The sequence below is a fragment of the Hydra vulgaris genome, chromosome 08 (genome assembly GCF_038396675.1).
Source record: "Hydra vulgaris chromosome 08, alternate assembly HydraT2T_AEP".
Classification (NCBI taxonomy): domain Eukaryota; kingdom Metazoa; phylum Cnidaria; class Hydrozoa; order Anthoathecata; family Hydridae; genus Hydra; species Hydra vulgaris.
This window is the reverse complement of record NC_088927.1, coordinates 38,982,501-39,005,571: the sequence shown is the minus strand read 5'-3', so window position 1 is coordinate 39,005,571 and position 23,071 is coordinate 38,982,501. Positions and strand designations below refer to the sequence as shown.

The 23,071-nt window shown below is 25.8% G+C and overlaps 1 protein-coding gene and 1 long non-coding RNA gene across 4 annotated transcripts in view; both read right to left on the bottom strand.

Annotated features, from left to right (window-relative positions):
- Positions 1-5,494: 5,494 nt before the first annotated feature.
- Positions 5,495-12,177, bottom strand: LOC136083816 (uncharacterized). Its single transcript, XR_010640120.1, has 3 exons — positions 11,870-12,177; positions 5,988-6,056; positions 5,495-5,672 (listed from the first exon to the last, which is right to left on the bottom strand). It is a non-coding gene; the product is annotated as an uncharacterized LOC136083816 (long non-coding RNA).
- Positions 12,178-22,586: 10,409 nt separating this feature from the next.
- Positions 22,587-23,071, bottom strand: part of LOC100213201 (uncharacterized) — a 51,225-nt gene continuing 50,740 nt past the window's right edge. For all 3 annotated transcript variants that reach the window (XM_065803673.1, XM_065803674.1, XM_065803675.1), the window contains exon 25: positions 22,587-22,792. In XM_065803673.1, the coding sequence (XP_065659745.1) occupies positions 22,679-22,792 (114 nt within the window). In that variant the 3' untranslated portion in view covers positions 22,587-22,678. The remainder of the gene's footprint in view (positions 22,793-23,071) is intronic.

Genomic DNA, 23,071 nt, shown 5'->3' with positions numbered 1-23,071 from the left:
AATCTAGCTCTGAAAGAAAGCATTTGTCTAGTCTTGATGTTGACAGTAATAATAAGCTTTTTGTTTCAACTGACGTAAAGTAGAAACTACTTATTGCATAGAGAACAATATTTGAAGATAGGTGTATTGACAACGAAGTGAAATTAAAACATTGTTTTGGATTTACGAGAGAAAAAAGAGATAACATTTATACTTTTCAGCTTTCTAACTTGATATGGAAACTAAAATGAAATAAATCACGAAATTCTTTTTTGAGCAACTAACTACTTTGGTCTAATACATACCATTATTCTATTCATAAGCGCAATCTTTTAAAAAAAGATTATTTGGGAAATGCTTCTTCATTGAAATCTGTGGCTTTTGTTTAACTCAACGCAGAATTACGTCTTGGCAATAAAAAAAACATAGGTAAAATTATGCAAAGAAGAATTTAGCTTATTTTAATTTACTGGTTTGCAACATTTTTATAAGCGTAATTACAAAAAGTTATGACGTTTTAAGTACCGATTTTTTGATATTAGGATTTGTTGAAGAAACTGTGGTCAAAATAAAGTTTTTATAAACTAAAACTATTATAACTTAATCAATTCTTATCCAAAATTTTATATCTTGGTATCAAAAGATAGACACAAGAGTTATCTACAAATTTATAAAGGTCTCTAGATTACAGGCGCATCCGGGGGAAAGAGGGGGCACAAAACCACCATTCATACCGGCAATAAAGACTAACTATACTATATATATATAAAAGTGTTTTTTTAATGAAAATGTAAATTTTTATATACAACATGTTTTGTAATTAGCTATCAGACCACAGTCAAATATAGAAGTTTCATCATTGTCTTTAGGTGGATGTAAGGGTGATGGTTTCAAACACCCTATTATCAAAAAAGACTCTTTTTTTTTATAAATATTTGTCTTTATAATTAAAAAGAAATCTAGTATCAAATTAAAAATTATATTTTACTACTTTACAACATCACTAGCAGCGCACCCTTTGTTTCAAGTGGTGTAGATGGGAAAGGGGGCGTATCATCACCCCCCCCCCTCCTTTTTTACAACCTAAAAAAAATATATTTTTAATGAGATTCGAAAAAATACTTAAATGTAATTAAAATAATAAACTTTAATATAAAAACATCTTTTACCAAAATTCAAAATACATCACATAATGCTTAGTTTTAGTTATAGATGGTTCTCCCTCTGACCTGAAAAAAAATTTTAAAAACAAAAAATCTTTTATAATATTATTTTAATTAGTTTACATCTTGGCTTTTAGTTAACGATTAAGATATTAAATTCCTTTAATGAAACTATTTATTATTCATTGTTAACAATAGACACAACGTGAAAAAAAAATTGCAAGTTCCACTACTCGCTTTTTATTTTTGCAAGTTCCACTACTCGCAGTACATTTTTTTTGCAAGCTCCACTACTCGCTGTACATATTTTTTGCAAGTTCCACAACTCGCTGTACATATTTTTTACAAGTTCCACAACTCAATGTAAATTTTCTTTGCAAGTTCCTCTACTCGCTGTAAATTTTTTTTGCAAGTTCCACTACTCGCTGTACATTTTTTTTTGCAAATTCCACTACTCGCTGTAATTTTTTTTAGCAAGTTCCACTACTTGCTGCATATTATATATATATATATCTCCACTACTCGCTGCATATTATATATATATATATATATATATATATATATATATATATATATATATATATATATATATATATATATATATATATATATATATATATATACTCGCTGCATATTATATATATATATATATATATATATATATATATATATATATATATATATATATATATATATATATATCTCCACTACTTGCTGCATATTATATATATATATATATATAAATATATATATATATATAGCTCCACTACTCGCTGTACATATTTTTTGCAAGTTCCACTACTCGCTGTACATATTTTTTTACAAGTTCCACAACTCAATGTAAATTTTCTTTGCAAGTTCCTCTACTCGCTGTACATATTTTTTGCAAGTTCCACTACTCGCTGTACATTTTTTTTGCAAGTTCCACTACTTGCTGCATATTATATATATATATATATATATATATATATATATATATATATATATATATATATATATATATATATATATATATATATATATATATATATATATATATATATCGTCAAAAAATAGTAAAATCGTGTAGTTAGATAATAAAATGCATGTCCAATTATCAAAAAATAATTGGCGACATTCGTGTTGTGTCTATTGTTAACAATGATTAATATATAGTTTTATTAATGGGATTTAATATCTTAATTTTTTTTTTTTTTTTTCTTTTTCTCCTTTTTTCGCCGTACAAATAATTACAAGTTCCGTGTTTTATAATATATATAAAAATGGCAAGGACGAGAAGAAGACAGATTTACCTTATCACCAAGCCCCGTGTTTTTTCTATATAATTTAATCTTTAAATACTTAATCATTAAATAAAAGCCAAGATGTAAACTAATTAAAATAATATTATAAAACATTATTTGTTTTTAAAACTTTTTTCAGGTCAGAGGGAGAACTATCTATAACTAAACTAAGCATAATGTGATGTATTTTGAATTTTGGTAAAAGATGTTTTTATATTAAAGTTTAATATTTTAACTACATTTGAATATTCACATTAGGAAAACATCAACTCACAGGATACAATGTCAGCAACTAGCTGGAACTTTTTCATATAATAATCAACAGCATCAGAATCATTATCTTTTCTAGTCCAGTAAGAAATAGTAATAGCCTTTCTGTGTTTTTTTAAGTTTTTCTACTCTACTATTGTGGAAGACTGTCATTGCTGTATCGGAATCATATCATTCATAATTATTATTGATATAGTATGTATTAAGTATATATTATCTTATAGTATATATTTAATATATACTATAATATAGTATATATTATAGTATATATTAAATATATAGTATATTATAAATATAATATACTATAAATAGTATATTAAATTTAATATACTATAAATAAATTATATATGTCTATATATTTTCAGACAAGTATTAGTATATTACTCATAGATGATATATTCATTATTCATTCAAATACATAAAAATTCATTATTCATTCAAATACATAAAAAAAGCAGTATATTATATTATTATATGATATAAAACTTTTTAAAAATTTAATATGATTGGACTGAGCAAAAAAAATGTATTATTGAATTTATAATATAAAACCAATTTTAATCCTATTAACTGCATATTAAAAAAAAGTTAAACAAAAATTGGTTAAAGAACTATTTAAAATTGCAAATTAACTGTTTTAATTGAAAAATTATTAATTAATAGCAAATTATAAAAGAAATGAAAATATATAATGAAATTTTTTTTTTTTTGAATACAATCATGAAGAAATGAATTAAATAAACTTTTCAAGTTTAAATAAATCAAACCAAAGTCATAACTGAATAATAGATAAGCATTGTAACTTTTTTTAATCATTTTAACAGTGTCTTCTGTCATATTTCTGTAGTAATATTAACTTTTATTAAGTTAAAAAAACTATGTGCTAATAATAAAGTTAATTATACTTCTTTATTAATTTTAAGAGCTCTATCTAAAATTAAACTGTAATTAAAAATATAAGAGTTTTATAATTGAACTGTCTCAATACTTAGCATAAAAACTTATAAAAAGTGAAATTAGCTAAATCATTTATTTGAATCATACTTAATATGATTCAAATAAATTACCATTCATTGAATGGTAATTTATTTGAATCATATTAAGTATGATTCAAATAAATGATTTGGAATTTAGAATGATTCAACAAAAGTAGTGGTAATATCATTTAATTAAAATGATTTTACCACTACTTTGATTGCTATAAGAGGATTATTGAGGAGAACGTTTGATTAACACAAAAATTTTTATTTTTTTATTTTTATTCATTTTTCTTTTTAGTTAAATCTGAACCAATTATTATAATTTTAAAAAAGATTGACATTTCTTCAACATTTACTGAATGCACAAAGTACAACTAAGTTTTTGTCATTTGAAAATCTACTTTAAAAATTTTTTATTGTAATCAAAAGGTACAAATATATAAAGTTTAATTACTCTAGTTTTTAAAAAATATCTATACTAATATATAACTCTAAATAAAAAACCTCAAAATACGCTTCTCCCTCTATAGCAAAAAGCAAACTTCAAAAAACGTGGCGCACAAATATCGGTTCCGTAAAACGCGTAATTCTACGTACCTAATATATATATATATATATATATATATATATATATATATATATATATATATATATATATATATATATATATATATATTATATATATATATATATATATATATATATATATATATATATATATATATATATATATATATATATATATATATATATATATGTATATATATATGTATATATATATATATATATATATATATATATATATATATATATATATATATATATATATATATATATATATATATATATATATATATATATATATATATATGTATATATATATGTATATTTATTATATTGTATATATATATATATATATATATATATATATATATATATATATATATATATATATATATATATATATATATATATATATATATATATATATGTTATAATATAACAACTTATATGTATGCATTTTGTGTTTGAGAGTGACTGAATCAATAAATGTAGGTATAGTTTATATGGTATTAATTTAGCACTTCCCTAAACGACTACTTCTATGCCCATATTGTTATTGACAATAATCTATCAAAACATTGATTTTCGATTCATATATGATGTTTTTCTTTGTATTTACTTATTTGTTACATTTTTTCATTTCAGATTTATCATATAATGGATTTATGCGATATACCCAGTGAAAAAGCGCACATGGGATACGCGTGGATTTTGTCCACATGTAACCCATGTGGGGATTATTATTTTGTCCCATGTGGGTTTCATATGGTAAATCCCACATGGATTCCATATGGTAAATCCCATATGGGATACGCGTGGGTTTTTACCATATGTAACCCATATGGGGATTATTATTTTGTCCCATGTGGGTTTCATATGGTAAATCCCACATGGGTTTTATGTGGTAAATCCTACATGGGATATAGGCGGAAAATACTACATGTTATAGATCTTAAATGCCACATATTTTTATCCAAATGGTATAAAAGTAGTCAATACTAGACAAATGAAAGTCCGAATGCTTCTATGATAATTTTTAAAATTCTTTTAATTTAAAAATTACTTAAATAGTAATTTAAAATTAATCATCGAAGCTTTCAGAGAGGCTTAACTTAATCTGGTATTTGCTACTTTATCCCATTTGGTATTCAAAATGTGTAGCATTTTTGATCTTTTAAATGTGATGTTTTCCACCTATAACCTATGTGGGATTTACCTTAACTATTATGACAAAATTTTATAAAATTAAAAAACGTGTTGCAAAATGAATTTATTTTTAAAAAAATGCTATTAAGCAATACATCCAAAATGAATATTAAAAATATTATCTTTTGCGATTTACACGCCGTTTTTTATCGATTGAATTAATTAAATCGCTTCGGCTTGTATAATACCAAGGTTTTTAGTATCTTCTAACTTTCTTCAAACATTTTCTAAAAAAAAAAAATAAATACAAATATATATAAATATATATATGTATGTATATATATATATATATATATATATATATATATATATATATAAATATATATATATATATATATATATATATATATATATATATATATATATATATATATATATATATATATATATAAATAAAGAGAGAGAGAAAGAGAGAGAGATATTTTAAGAGAGCAATTTTAATAAGGAACCTTGTTAGTCGTGCAATTTTAATTATTAGCCAGGTTGAAGTCATTAATGACTACAATATTTCACAAATAATTATTTCCTAATTTATTACTTACAATGACTAACGTATTATGGGTAATTGAACACATATTATGCGTAATGACCTTGAACCCATGAGGAGAATCCTGAAAAAAAGTGATCAATTAGGATAAGTAGTTAAACAAAAAAACAAAAGCAAAAATGTAAAAACCTACTTTTTCAATGATATAAACCTTAGGTGTAATAGCCACTGAATGCAAAAGTATCTTTACTTTTTCGTCACACACACGGCCTTCTATAATAACAGGCCTTGACATCGCGCAAAATGCCGTAAAAACTGAAGGCCGATTAAACTTTCACTTTTACTTATATTGATATATTTTTATATTAGGTAGGGTGTAATGGCAGTCTATGATTTCTAATAATAATCTCTAGTAAAGACGGAAATATAAAAAGAAAACCAAAAAATTGTTAAAAGATAATCATGTTTTTCGTATTTCAAATTTCATTAAGAATATTTATGTAATGTTAAATATTATCAATAACAAGCAGAACCATAACAAAGTATATATCTATATATTAGAAAGATAACTGTATTGTTAATTTTTTTTGCTAAAAATGGTAACAATAAAAATCACCAACAATAAAAAACACCAACAAAAATTGATTCAAGCAAAAAAAAAGTTTTATCAATATATCTCAACAGGGTAAATATTTACAAATCCAAACATATTGCGAGACATATAGGCTAATGAGAAAATAAAAAACATAACTAGTAAATAGCATAATAAATTACAAAACTAATTTTCACATAAATTATGATAGCTTTAGTATTTTGGGAGTGGTAATTAGTGAGTAATTCTTTAGCAGAATATTAGAATATACTCTGCATCGTTTTTTTGTGATTTTAAATTAATATTTAGCAGCAATGAACTGAAACAAAGTAACACAAAATGTTCTGCATAAAGGGTCAGTAGCACCTTGAAAAAAAAAAAAGCAAAATATTGACCATTAGAAAAGAGTATCAGAAGGAATTTCAAGTCCGCCTCTGTTTAGACTATACAGATAACTTCCATATTTATAATAATAATTGGTAGAATCATCATAAATTTTTATTTCGCTTTTTTGCACATAGCCAGCTATGTAAACTATAGCCACTAATGTAGATTTATTAACTGAGCTTTCAAGATCATGTATATTATCCAGAAGTTCTTTTTCATCAGTAGAAATATCTCTAAAACATATGTCACAAGTATGACCATCGATACCATCAACAGGAATGTCAAGTTGTAATATCAATTTAGTATGTTTAATATTAATTTTTTCAATTACAGATTTAGCGTTTATAAAGTAAGTACCTCCAGATCCCTGTCGAAGCTTAGAAAAAGCTTTTTCAAGTGGATCTGTTGAAAACCAACCTAATAAGACATACTTTGCTCCATTACTCAACAAAGTTTCTACGAGATCAATAAAGCCATAACATGAATGTGCTACAGCATTGCTAGTATCTAGCATAAGCTGTTTTACACGCTTACCTGAAGGTTTCATAAAATTTGACAGTTCAGCAATATCTCATAGCAGTTGTAACTGTTGATCACCAACTGAGTGGATTTCTCCGCATAATTCATTTCTAAACCGAATGCCAGCACCAGGTGCTTTGACATTAACAACATTCTAAAAAAAAAGTATTTTTTCAATAAATACAGCAGTACCTTCAAATGCTTTATTTTCAATCTCTGGATGCGTTCTTAATGCATCTACTGTTTCTTCGCAAAAAACAGGCAAACAAAACTTTACAGATTGTCTCTCTATTGGTTTTGGATAAACTGATTTAGCTGTAAGTTTAGAGAGTTTAAAAAGACTATTGCACTCAGTTTTATATAAAGTTTCTAAATCACTCCACTTAGCCAAAGCCAGTTCTTTATTGTTCAAAAATTGAAGTTCCCCAGTCTTTTTTTTGTCAACCAATTGTTTCGTATAGATTTTAAGAGATGCACATAATCATACAATAAATATATACCTGATATTGTTAACCATGGTTTACTATCAACTGTTTTAAACATTCCGAAAAAATCTTTGATTTACACGGTTACCATCAGTAATTATTACTATTTTCAATATTATTTATCGTATCAACAATTTGTTGACATTAAGCAAACTGAAATTCAGAGGAAAGATTTGCAACAGGTTGAGCTCTACATATAAATTCTGGACCTCCAAAAAGACATTTAATCATAAATGATAAAATTGTTTTAGCTAACTTTTCAGGGTAGTTTACTGCTTGACCAAACAAAGCACCTCTTTGGTAAAGTAATGAAGCTTTGACATAGACCTCATCAATTAGTAGTATGGAAGTTCTTTTCAATGGATTTAAATTCATAATAATACTATTTATGAAACTTAGGTCCTCCATTGAGCTTATTTTTGAAGTCAATCGTGTTAAAATCCTTATACTTGGCAACTTGTAGTCAATACGCAAACAATCATATAAACTTCGTCGCATAGCAAAATACTCATATGCTCTACATACAATATCTGAAGTATATAAAACTTCACCGACATTAACTTTTCTCATAGCATTAAGGTGTTCGAATAGAATATTTGACTAAAGTGAACTTTCTTTATCTTTTAAAAATCTAACTGCTTCAAATAAAGCTGATTTTGTTTTTATTAACTTTAATTTGTTTACAGCTAAAGATGAAATATTACAAGTTGTGCCATTATGGTTAGCTACAAATCAATAATCATTGAAAATTACTAAAATAAATAATGGAGCACCAAGTTTGTACATTTTTGATAGTACGTGTAAACTTTTTTTAATAAGCTGGAAAACAATAACATCGTTATTATCACTTAACAAAGATTGAATATCGTCAAATATAAGTTCATCCTCTTTTAGAAAATCATTTAACTCATCTGGTAAAATGCTTCGAAAACCACTTGAAGTTACAGTTTTTCTAACTTCACTTGCTGGTGTGGCTAAACAACTAGGCGGAACATTTTTAAAAACAGATGGTAGGCTTAAAGGTCGTTGCTTCCCATATTTGCTTTCAAAAGGTGCTTCATTTGGCCAATGCAGTTGACATACTGCTGTATAGTCTGTAACAATAAAACCAGTTCTTGGGATAGCTTCACTACATCTTTTTCTCTCCTCTAGATTCTTCGGGAATTTATAAATTGATATTTTTGTTGTAGTTGAGTATTGATATTTTTGTTGTAGTTGTAGTTGTAATTGATATTGTAATTGTAGTTGTATAAATTGATACTTTTGTTGTAGTTGAGATAGTTCGACTTGCAAAGAGATACACAGCATTTTAAAGGCATTTTTAAGGCATTTTAATTATTAAAAAAACTTATCGTTAGTTTGACAATATTATTACCTTACAATGTTAACGCCTTGAACCTTACAACGTTATCGTCTTGATGTTGGGCTATCTAATTTATAAACCAATCACATTTTAGAGATTTATTAAAAAAGCGCGAACACAAACTTTCGTCTAATGTTAAAAGATGAAAATGTAAACAAAGTATTAGGAATTGGCCTTCAGTTTAACAACTTTGTTGCGCGATGTCAAGGCCTTTTATTATAGAAGGCCGCGGTCACACATAACATAATATTCTGAAACTAATAAACAAACATCTAAATTTCTATAAGTAAATTTATTCTTTGATCATTGCCTTCATATCCTATCTTATTTTCATATCATAATCTATTATGGAATTATTTATATAACATATCACAACAATATTATTAAATTTGTGATGTTCAAATATCATATGAACATTCTCTAAAATGTTCATATGATATTTGAATATAGTTCTTGAGTATATTATCTGCAAACAATTGACTGATGCAAGTTCAAATGTTGTCAAAAACCAAGTATGCATGCATGGGACACTGCAGTGTCCCACAAAGAAATGCAGGTTTGAAAGTCAAATTTTCTTTATTGAAAAAAAAAATTAAAATAGGGGGGAGATAGGGAGGTTTCTGTAACTTTTTTTAGGGGCCAAAACTTTTAACTTTATATGTAATAAGGTTCATAAAACTTAAAGGACTTACGAAGTACATTGAGGAACAAAAACAGGATATATACAGAAACTTTTCAATTTTTAATCTGGAGTACCACAGTGTAATTGGGAATAAAGTCTCTGGGTCCAGTATTCAAAGAAATATGATCTAAAGTAATATATAAATTAAATAAAATGCTTTAAAATGCATGCAGTTATACATATAACTCCTTTATAATACATATAACTTTTTTAAGGTTATGCTTGAACAAATTAGTACCAATTAATTTAAATTCAAGATTTAGTTCAAGTTCAAGTTATTTGTTCATTGTTTTTTCACTATTTTATACTTATTTGTTCAAATTTGTTAACTAGTACTAATTCTTACGACAGTAAGAATATAAATTATTGTTGAACGTGAATTTATTAGTAACTTAATTTTACTATCAACATATTTTGACAACACCCTTTACATTTTAAATAATGACAGCTTTACTTTTCTATTGATGTTAAATTTATTACGTTTCAATAACTCAGATTGAATTTTAACTGAATTATTGTAAGCTTTGTAAGGGTTAGTTGTATATCAAATGGTGTTGTAAATAAAGTAATAATAAGTAATCAATTTATATATATATATATATATATATATATATATATATATATATATATATATATATATATATATATATATATATATATATATATTAATAATATTGTTGTGAACCCATGGGAACCCACGTGGAACCCATGTGGGACGCGGTTTTATTTTTCACTGGGGCTTAGCATGAGTATAACGATCTATAAAATATATAATAAGACGTGCTACATGCTTTAGCTGACAATAAAGATGTTTATATTTAATAATATTGTTGTGATATGTTATATAAATAATTCCATAATAGATTATGATATAAAAATAAGATAGGATATGAAGGCAATGATCAAAGAATAAATTTACTTATAGAAATTTAGATGTTTGTTTTATATATATATATATATCTATATATATATGTATATATACATATAATTTTTACTTTATTTACAACACCATTTGATATACAACCCCCTACAAAGCTTACAATAACTCAGTTAAGATTTAATCTGAGTTACTGAAACGTAATAAATTTAACATCAATAGAAAAGTAAAGCTGTCATTATTTAAAATATAAAGGGTGTTGTCAAAATATGTTGAAAATAAAATTAGGTTTTTAATAAAATCACATTCAACAATGATAAACATTCTTACTGTAGTAAAAAATAGTAATAACTGATAAATTTGAACAAATAAATATAAAATTAACACAATTAATGAATAAATAAGAATTTCAACTTGAACTCTAATCTTGAATTTGAATTAATTGGTACTAATTTGTTCATGTATAACTTTATAAAATAAGTTTTTATAACAAATTATATGTATAACCAGTTATACATATAGTTAACTATCAGTTATATGTATAACTATATGCATTTCAAAGCATAATATTTTATTTAAACATTAGTTTAGATCATATTACTTTGAAAACTGGACCCAGAGGCTTTATTCTCAATAACACTGTGGTACTCCAGATTAAAAATTGAAAAGTTTCTGTAAAATATCCTGTTTTTGTTCCTCAATACAGTTCGTAAGTCCCATAAGTCTTAAGGAGTTTTGGAGCATAAAAAAAGTTACAGAAACCCATCTCCATCCTATTTTTTTCTTTTTTTAATAAAGAAAATTGGGAATTCTGACTTTCAAACCTGCATTTCTTTGTGGGACACTGCAGTGTCTCATGCATGCAAGATTGGTTTTTGACAACATTTGAACTTGCATCAGTCAATTGTTTGCAAATAATTTACTCAAGATCTATATTCAAATAAATATTATATTATCCTAATAATACGTCTATTTAAACAAATCTTAATCTTATTTCTATAAAGAGAGATAAACATTATTCGTGGTACTTACATACTTGCTTGCCATTCTCTATTTTAATATAAAATATTTTCACACAATATAAACGTAACGCAATGCCATGTCGATTTAAATTTTTTTTTTTAGTTTCCAGCTTTCAAATTAATTCCCATGCAAATCCCACAGGAAACCCACGTGGGATTTCCCATGTGTGTAAATACCATATGGTTCCCACAAGTAACCCATGTGGGATTACCCACATGGGTTTAAGGTGACAAATTTCCATACGGATACCACATGGGAAAATCCGTCCCACGTAAATCCCATCAATCCCATACGGAACCCACGCGGAACCCATGTGGGACGCGGTTTTATTTTTCACTGGGTAGGAGAACAAAATATTGTAAATTTGTGTGAATTTTTTATAAGGATCTACTAATAATTAGTCCAGTCAACGTCTAAACTTTAATGTTGCATCTGTCATTTTTAAGTAGTTTCTTAGCTTTTCTAAATGTGTTTATTATTCACATTGTTTTACAAGCAAGGTCTGCAAACAAATTTGAGTTGAAATTTTTTTCTTAGCCTTTAAGGAGAATTGATGTTGTTCTTTGTTTACTTTAATTTGTTTATATATAGTAGTTTTAGTAAATAAATGTTTGTTTGTTCTTGGTTTTTTACTTATTTGTTTTCAGATTCTTAAGAACTAGGCAACTAAGCTAAGCAAGTTTTGTTTTATTTTTTAGTGCAATTGGTAAGAGCTGAAAGCTATTTTTTAGTGCAATTGGAAAGAACAGAAGTTTTTTAGTCACTTCACACAGTATAACTGGTACAGATTTCAGTAAATTACTAATTTTTTTTTATTTTATATTAGATTTATTTATATTAAATATATATTTTATCTATTTAACATGAAAAACTGACTGTAATTTGTTGACATGAAAGTGATCAAAATTTACAGTCAGTAATTTGTTGATCACCTAAATAATTGTGTGGATTGTAATCTAGATATTTTGTTAAACTAAAAATAATTGATGTAAATAAATATTGTTTAATATTTTTAATAATCAACTTATGCATATAAACATAAAAAGATATGGGTTTCAATAAATCTTAAGTTTAAATATAGTCTTTGATTAGAAAAGATCACAATTTTTAAGATTCTTTTACATTTTTTTATTATTCAGTTGTAACAATAGTAATATTTCTGGTAATATGTTTAATGATATTGTGAAATTGAAATGGATGATATTAGGTTCAGAGAAGTTATTAAAGTAAATGCTAATAGGCAACTTGAAAATTGTTCTTTTCAAGTGAAAGAGATAGATCTAGGCAAGATGAGATTAATCATTGTTGAAATCTAAGAGATACTGCTCAGCGAGCAGAAAGCTTACTTGCCAGAATTCAGTGTCAAGCAGTGTTAATGTTTGTTAATTTGATTTTACTTTAGACAATTTAGAACAAAGTATGAATTTTACTATTTATAGTAACATTTAATAATAGTTTTAAATTTAAATGATTTTAAAACTTTTTTATAATTTCAAACATAATTATGTTTTTTTTTTTTTTTAAGTTGAAACATGGTTTTAATTTTGTAAATTTAACATGATGTAAAATTTACTCTATAAATCATTATTCAACAGTTAGAGAGAAGCTGGAGCTTAATTAAGAAATGCTGGAAATTAAATCAAGGTAAATATAATTTTGTTTACTGGTAACATAATAAAACCAGTTACTACTATTTATTGCGTGTTTTTTTACTTTTTTTCACAAGCTGCTTCGGAAACTTTCTTTCTCTCCCACTCTCTTTTAGATCAGAGGGAGAATTAATAAAACTTATGTAATTACTGAGTTCTTACATATTTCTTAATATCTCAATTGATAATGACCATTTATAAAAAATATTTCTTGAGTTGCTTGCTATTATATGGTATAATTGTTCAAATTGTTCAACTTTAATTGTCCCTTGATTGTTCAAATATTGTAATAAATAAAATCTTTTTAGTCCATTTTATTTGATAAAATATCTTAAAAAGGCGGTGGTGTTATATGCTAGTGTTACTACATTGTGTTGCCTAGCCTTTTTATAATCTTTTCTTTTTTAATTACTCTGGAGACACAGTAATGTGTGCTTACAAATATTTTGTGCTATGCGCTATTTTTGCTGTGTTTTGTTTTGATAGACTTGGGCTGTTATAGATATTTTTCAATTCTTTATATTTTCTGTAAAATTGTTATCCTAATTGTACTAACAATAAAATGTAAATAATACTTTTTAAATTAAAAGTTGTAATTTTTTTTTCATTTCATTTTTTAGGTATTTGCAGGCTTTACTTGACTTTCTTTTTCTGGTACTTGTGTTTTGACAGATTTTAAAAAGAACTTGACTGATCTTAATGGTCTTTATGTCGTTAACTATAAACAATGACATTGCTGATAGAGAGTCATAGTTAAAATACCATTTATAGATAAATTTGATTTAAATTTTTTAGATAATATATCAAGTTATTAATGTGTTTTTGTTATTAATGACTTCATTGCTCATAACCCGTATTAGGGGTTGCTTACTGCTAGTTTTTTATTATTGTTACTGTTATAAATTACTGCTGTTATTAATATAATCGTAGTGTTATTGTTATTACTACTGTTGTTACAATGATTATTACTGTATTATTACTCAGGTCAACAGAAAAAAAATTTTTTTTCTGGTGCGGAGCAAACAATTTCTTTTTTGTATAGCATTTCTCTTTTGATTTCAAATATGCAACTCATTTTTCAACATAACGTCAAGTTGTAAACATTTATAACATTTGCACTTCCAATTAAAAAGCAAAAGCGAATTTAAATAAAAGCGAAAAAAGTTATATAGTTGGGCCCGTAATGGTACCAACTGTTAGCTAACTGTTTTATTACTGTTGGGCCGTTAATGGTACCAACAATTTTTAAAACAGTTGGCTAAGTGTTGGTAAAAGCGTTACGTTTTTTTCACGGTACCAACTAAAGAGCCGACTGTTGGCCCAACTGTAGCTAATAGTTGGTTATTAGGATCGGGCCATCTACTTATCAACTGTTCAATTTTTACTGGGTTGTGTCACCCAGCTAGCATTCGTACTTAAATAAAACTTTAGAACAATGTTGCGCCATGCGTTGACCCAACATCAACCGCCACCGTTGTTTTTATATCATTTTAGTTACAAATACGACGTCGCCAACAACCAAAAAGCAACGCTGGCTCAACATATTTTAAGTCGGCATTTCGTAGCTTACGTTGATTCAACTTTGTATTTTACATTGGCAAAACGTTGTATTTTAAGTTGATTCAACGTTATATTTTACGTTGATTAAACGTTATATTTAATTTTTAATGGAATTAAAATTGTTTTATATTTTATTATATATATATGTATATATATATATATATATATATATATATATATATATATATATATATATATATATATATATATATATATATATATATATATATATATATATATATATATATATATATATACATATATAGTATATATGTTACTGTTACCGCAGAACCAGGAATTAGCTAAATGCTAATGTTTATAATATAATTTAATAATGCAACTCTGAGTTTCATGTATTAACACATTAGCATTTAGCTAATTCCTGGTACTACGGGTAACAGTAACATATATACTATATAGCTCTAGTTTATCTATTGAGCACTCTTTCAAGTATACAATATTATACATGATAATATAAAGATATTTTCTTTATTAATATATATACACTATATATATTATATATATATATATATATATATATATATATATATATATATATATATATATATATATATATATATATATATATATATATATATATATATACGCATTACATATTATATACTTATACGCACATGTAATCGTATATATGTACTTATGCAAATATATTTTATCCATTTAGATAAGTCAACGTTGCTGATGACGTTAGTTTATACAATTCGTAACTTTTTATATATAAAAAAAACGTTTTTTTTTCTTTCAGTCTTATGGTTCATGATTTTGTATTATTAGTGACTTTTTCATTTAAAGTAAAAATTTTATTAACAGTGTAGAACAGTTTGGTTAGTTCTACAACGTTTCTAGTACAAACTGCATTTTATCAAAAGAATCATGCTTTTTATCTGCGATATAATCCTGCGTGTTCGATTGAGTTTAAAAACTGTAAAATATGTATTAAAACGTCTCAACATGTATTCACATACGCCAGTTTTGTTAAAATCTTTTACTTAAATATCAAATCTTTTAAAATTTATGCAGTTCAGTTCAAATTTTAAAGTGTTTTTGAAAGCATGGTATAAAATATAAAATAATGTTATATAAAATGTGTTGTATAAAATATTTGCCATAAACATAAAAGTATAATATCGCAAAAAATATCCTACTGATAAATCGTTCACATAACGATGGCAACTAATACTAGCAAACACTAGGGCTGTCAAAAATTAAGAAACTTTTTCCCGGATACCCGTTTAACGAACAAGTGGGTCCACTTCCACCTCAATGATTTTACTTTAGGTGGCTTAAGGAGTTTTGTAATAAAACAAATTATTTCTTCTTCCAGCCCCTGCTATTTATATTTTTACTGTGTTTTACGGTTTTTAAAAAACTAGTGTCTCCACTGTTTCGGGTCCCAAAGATGCACGCCTTCGATTGATAACTTGTGCAGCAGTCGAGAAAGCGTATTCTGATGGTATTTACTTTTTATGTCTGCACGTGTTCTTGTGTTTGCATAAATAACATATTCATCTCTCTATCTTCCAGGTTTTAAAAGATTTTTGTCCGAGAGTTAAATTAGTAAACAAGTTGAAAATTTTCTGTTTTAAGTTAAGGAAAACATTATACACATTAGGAATAATACTAATCATTAAGAAATAATAAGTAGGTATCTGAATCAGAAACTCATATAATTTTCCGAAAGTTAGAAAGTTTGAAATGTTTGAGTTGAATGTTTTCAGAAATTCTGATGGTGAATAAGAAATTGTAACTTATAAAATTTTTAGCAATTTTTTAGTGTTCAAGATCTTCATTCACCAAATTAATTTTGTTAAACTTTTATATTATGATTAATGATTTTAAAGTATAAAAATGAATGAAACAAGGTTTAAACTTATAAAATGACGGTTACCCGTCATTTGAAAATGCTACCTGGTCAGTTAACAACGGGCGGGGAAAGGTTTTTGGTAAGGCTAAATACTATAATAAAGAAAGATAGAACAATTTAGCCTTACCAAAAACCATATAAAGGCTATATACTATAGCCCTACCAAAAACCATTTGAAATTGCTTATACTGTCTGAAGTTATGCTGTCGCAAAAAAGCTTCCAAGTTACTCAGTTTTATGTATTTTTTCAGCCATAATGGACTAAAATTAATAAATTTTGCAAAGATATGTGTATCACTGATTTAACACAAAACGGTTTCGTATCTGTGTTTTCAGGGCTTTAAAAAATATTTAAAAAAAATCTTATTTTATAACTCAGCTAACTTTATTTGATAAAAGTGAAAGCTCACAGAGAATCATTTTTTCATTGGGAACCGTCTAAATAGTTTTGTTCTTTTTAAAATGTAATGCACATAAAAACTATGGGTATAAATGAAAAACAATTTAGTGTAAGAAGGAACAAAATGAGACAGATCGCATATATAATGATCCCAAACTCGCAATTTATTGGTTGATGATTTTTAAAAATTTAGTTCCTAAAATAATTAATTGCTACAAAAATTATCTTGAGTCATTTTGAAATAAAGAACATGAAGAGAAGGACAATTACTTCATTTCTTGGCTATGTAACAATTACGAATTTTGATGCGTTGTTGTTTTAATTTTTCTTAGTGTTTTTAATCTCACGGAGTTAGAAATATTTTTATATTCAAAGTTTGTGTTTTATTATCATCTTTAAGAATTGTTCTATCTTTCCTTATCATTTGTTCTATCTTTTATTATCATTTCCATACGTCGATATTTTGTTACTATTACAAAATTGGCGGAAAAAATTTCAATGCCAACATGTTGCAGAGCAAAACGAGAAGTTTTGATTTTATTTGTTTTGCCGATATCAACCGTGGTTATTATATGTTTTACATTAACATAACAAATATAATAAATTTATAATAATATATTTGTAAATAACAATGTTTCCTCTAATATTTGAAGTATTAGAGTAATTTTATTATGATTTACATACTATAGGTTTATATAATATATGTTTTAATATTTGCTATGTTTAGTTGTTAATTCAATTAAATATGGTTAGAAACTATAAAAGATTCGTCGCAATTTTTTTGAGCAGAGCATGTTATTAGCAATCGACTCAGTAAAAATGTTGTCATTTAAAAAAGAAGCTTTGTAATTTATCGTATATAAAGATGCTTTACACAGAAGGATACAAAGAAAATTAAAGAATGTTGACTCTATTAATATACATAAAAGATCACTTGGATCATTAAAAAAAGTATTGCCAGATGATATTAAAATTCAATTAGTTAACTAATTGCATAAAAGAAATGGATTCAGTTTATTATGGATTGTCCATAAGTGACATTCAACGAATTGTTTTCCAGCATGTCGAAAAGTACATAGGTCACCTATGTACTTTTCACATTTAATAAATGCAATGGCGTTGCAAGAAGAGATTTTGTAAGTGAATTTTTGAGGAGACATCCAGACCTTTCATAAAGAAAGCCTCAATGGTTGTCTTTAAAACGTGTTTGTAGTTTAAACAGCAGTTCTGTGAACATTTATTTCAATAATAAATTGTTATAAAAAAGTACAAGTTTGAACCTCATCAAATTTTTAACTGTGATGAATCATTACGACTGTAATGAAAGCAAATGAAATTTTTTTAAACCGCTCAAAACTTTTTATAATATAGAATGTGGATCATGGTTGCGTGAGCATCATGGAGGAAAAATAACAAATGACGAACTTGGGGTTATATTCTGCTAGCCTATCATAAAGCTACCTCTGCAGAAATTGCCTGTTCTGACTTTTGTATATCTGGAATTTACCCTTTGTGTGGAAATATAATTCCAGACATTGAGTTTAATAATGACAAAAGTTCTAATGTCATCATGCTTAAACCTGATAAAATTGAATCACAAGTTAATTCAAGCAACTTATAACTATTGTGGTCAAAGTGTTCAGAAAATATCGATTTTAATACAGAAACATCTTTTTTAATTTCTGCTTTTCTAATATTTTAGCTATTCTAAAGATTACTTTTACAAAGAAAGGGAGAAGAAATACCGATAATAACACCACATACAGAAAATCACTATTTACCACCAAGAAAGGGAGAAGAATTACCAATAATAACACCACATACAGAAAATCACTATTTACCACAAAGAAAGGGAGAAGAATCACAGATAATAACAACTTCACATTACAGAAAATCACTATCAGAATCCTTTGAAAAATCAAAAAAGTTAAAAGAACAAAAAATAGAAAATAAATGTGCATTAGGAAAGGGATAAAAATTTAAGTGTTGAAGACCTGGAATGTTATGTTTTTAATGGATAATGGAGTAAGGCTGCAAAAGAAGTGGAGTTAATGTTTAAAATGTAGAACTTATGTTTATTTTATTTTTGTTCATTTCAAAATACTGGTGAAGCAATATGTGATTTACATGACTATAGTCACGAAAATCACATATTGCTTTAAAATGAGAATGTAATTGTAATGTTGAGTGAGAATGTAATTGTAATCACATATTGCTTCAAAATAATATAGATTTTTTTTTAAGTTATTCAAACAAATAATGATAAAGAAAACAGATTTTTAAGAGGTTTAGCAAGATAAACATTTTATAGTATAATACAGCTATAATCAAAAAATATATAAATTATGTCAGTGTATTCTACAAATAGAATGCTCAATGTTCTTAAAGAACAGAGCAATAATAAATTAGTAAAAACACTTATCTAATTTTTAGTTTTCTTTTACAGCTTGTTTATACATCAGTCGGTTCACAAGGAAGTACACCAGTAGGTTCATCAGGAAGTTCATCTTCCTGATGAAACAACCTGCTCAAGAAAACTTAAAATTAGATAAGTGTTTTTACTAATATATATATATATATATATATATATATATATATATATATATATATACATATATATATATATATATATATATATATATATATATATATATATATATATATATATATATATATATATACATATATATATTTGATTGTAGACATCATGTATGAGAGTATGTAAATTACGATACTAAATAAATTTAGTATCGAGAGAAATTCGTATTTATTGATGTTTATAAAATTTTATATATATATATATATATATATATATATATATATATATATATATATATATATATATATATATATATATATATGTATATCAGGGTGTAAGCCAAGAATAAATTTGATACAGCGTTTTGACGAATTTGGGAACTTGTCAAAATATTTCCCCCTCTCCCACCCCTGAGATTAAAATGTGTTCCGGAATTGTGTGGGGGTCCTCTTTTTATACATTTTTTCTTCTTCGACTCCACTGCAGCGCTGCATACATTTATTGGACAGCTCCAAAAATAAAATAAAATAACGTCAGTAACATATATTGAAGATGAATATGACATCAACACAAAATTAGACATAGTTTCACAACGACATGGCTAATTGAGCTCCGATTTCCAAAGATATATAAAGAATTATATATTTTTACATTATAAAATAATCAGTGTATATTAATTAATTATTATTAAGAATAATATATTTGATTTATTTTTAATCTTAATATATCATTGTAGCTTTCATTTTAAGAGCATTCTTTTGAATATTTCTTTTTTAATGGTGGGCATTAAATGGCGATTTTTAAAGTAATATAGCGATTTAAGTACAAAAATACAAAATCTCAGCAATAACAGCAGCATCGTTTAATTACAAAAAAAAAAAATATTGATCACAAGCGCTTGCACACTATCGCGGAAACGAAGAATGCATACAATTATTTTTTCATTCATAGTCATAGTCATAAAATGTTATTACGACAATGGTTCATTCAAACATTCTATATTTGCTTTTACGTTTTAAATCCAAGCAAGCAGTGAATCCAGTTTTCTTGATTTTTAAATTTCTAGTACCAGTTTATCATAATAGTAAAAGTATTTTTGTTTTTAAACGTATTTAATTTATGTTTTAAAAACAAGCGAGCAGTAAAGTAAAGAAATCAATTTTCTTTGTTAAATAAATTTCTAGTACCAGTTTGTTATAATCATAAAACATTTTTTGTATTTAACTTATGTTTCAGAGGTGGTCTTTTAAAAAAGTTAGTCGAGAAAAGATAGTAGATGAGTAAAAAATGATTTTAGTCAATGTGATCACGTAATTCAGTTAATATAAATTACCAAACAAAAAAGATAAACAACTAAAAGACTTAATATCCCGTTGATCAAAATTTCGAACGTATCTGACGTAGGCGGCTTCTCAATACTTTTGTTAACAAAGCACATTTACTACTTGAAATAGAGTTTGCAGTATGATTTAATAAGTTATTTAACTTTTTAGCCAAAAAAGGCAAAACTTTTCAAAAATTGCTTTTGCGGGTGTTTAACCAAACAAGTTTGTTATTTTTTTTTATTGTACTCTATTTCTTGCTAACTTTTTTAAATAATATTTGCTGTTAGAACGCAGTGCAAAAAATTATTTGCAAATTTTGAGAAATGAATTTTACAAGCAAGTTTCAACAAAAATTCCAAAAATCGCTGGGAAATTTCCAATTCTTAAGATGTTTTTTCCAAGAGACATTTCTGGCGTTATGCAATCGCGTAGTTATACCAATAACAGCGATTTTATTCCAAGTTTTACACATTTTTTTTCTTTTTTTAATTTAATTTAGTTTCCCCATAAAATCCTTACGGTCTTATCACAGAGCACCGCATAATAGAATTTAATAGAAAGTTCAAGCCTCCTTCCTAAACAATGTCGCAAAACTTGCCCAGAGGTGGGGTTTCCTTTGTTTCTTAGACAAGTGCGCCACAACTGCTACTTAATAAATTAGAGTTTTTTATGTTATTTTTTTATTAGTTTTTAAAAATAATTAATTTTCAATAATTTTTAGAATTATTGCTAAACTTTAATTTGGCAAACTTAATTTGAAGTATGGGATTTTTTCACCTTTAAATTGGCAATTTAATTATTTTGAGCATTGTATTGCATCATTATATTGAGGGAATACCGCGTTTGACGGGGCCCTACAGGGCTAGTTTACACCCTACATATATATATGTATATATATATATATATATATATATATATATATATGTATATATATATTTATATATATATATATATATATATATATAATATATATATATATATATATATATATATATATATATATATATATATATATATATATATATACATATATACAATTTTTTTTAAGGTTATTTAGGTGCTCCCGTGAGAAGTCCTTACGGTCTTATCACGGAGCATTTAACTAGAGGTTCACGCCTCCTTCCTTACCAATGTCGCTTATTGAGCTAGAGCCGGCGTCGAACCTCGGACCTCTGGGTTCTGAGCCAGAACTCTAACCACTGCACCACGGCTGCTCGTATATATATGCATATTTAACAAAGAAAATTGACTTCTTGACTTTACTGCTCACTTGTATTTAAAACCATAATTATATATATATATATATATATATATATATATATATATATATATATATATATATATATATATAGGATGGAAACAAATAAAATGTTAAAAGAAAATAATAATAATAACTTATGTATTAGATATTACATTGCTTTTGCATAAATTAAATATTATTGTATTTATTTAATCAAACATTTTTAAGCAGCGCATGGAATATTTTCTCTTAAATATGTTAAGTTATTCTTCATCGATTGGAAGCTTCGTACAGCCTCTTTGTACGGTTGATTACTCTCTAACAAATCTTGAACAGCCTAAAAAAAATTATATATATATATATATATATATATATATATATATATATATATATATATATATATATATATATATATATATATATATACATATATATAATGGGCGAATCTAGGGTGCAGCAAGTGAAGCAATTGCTACAGTCAACTCGGACGAAACTTATTTTTATTTTCTACATACATATATAAATATTTTTTTTTATCCAAAATAATAGAAAAATTTTAGATCAAATTTTGGCCACGGTTGTAGCTAAGTTGATTATTTAACTGAATTATTTAAAT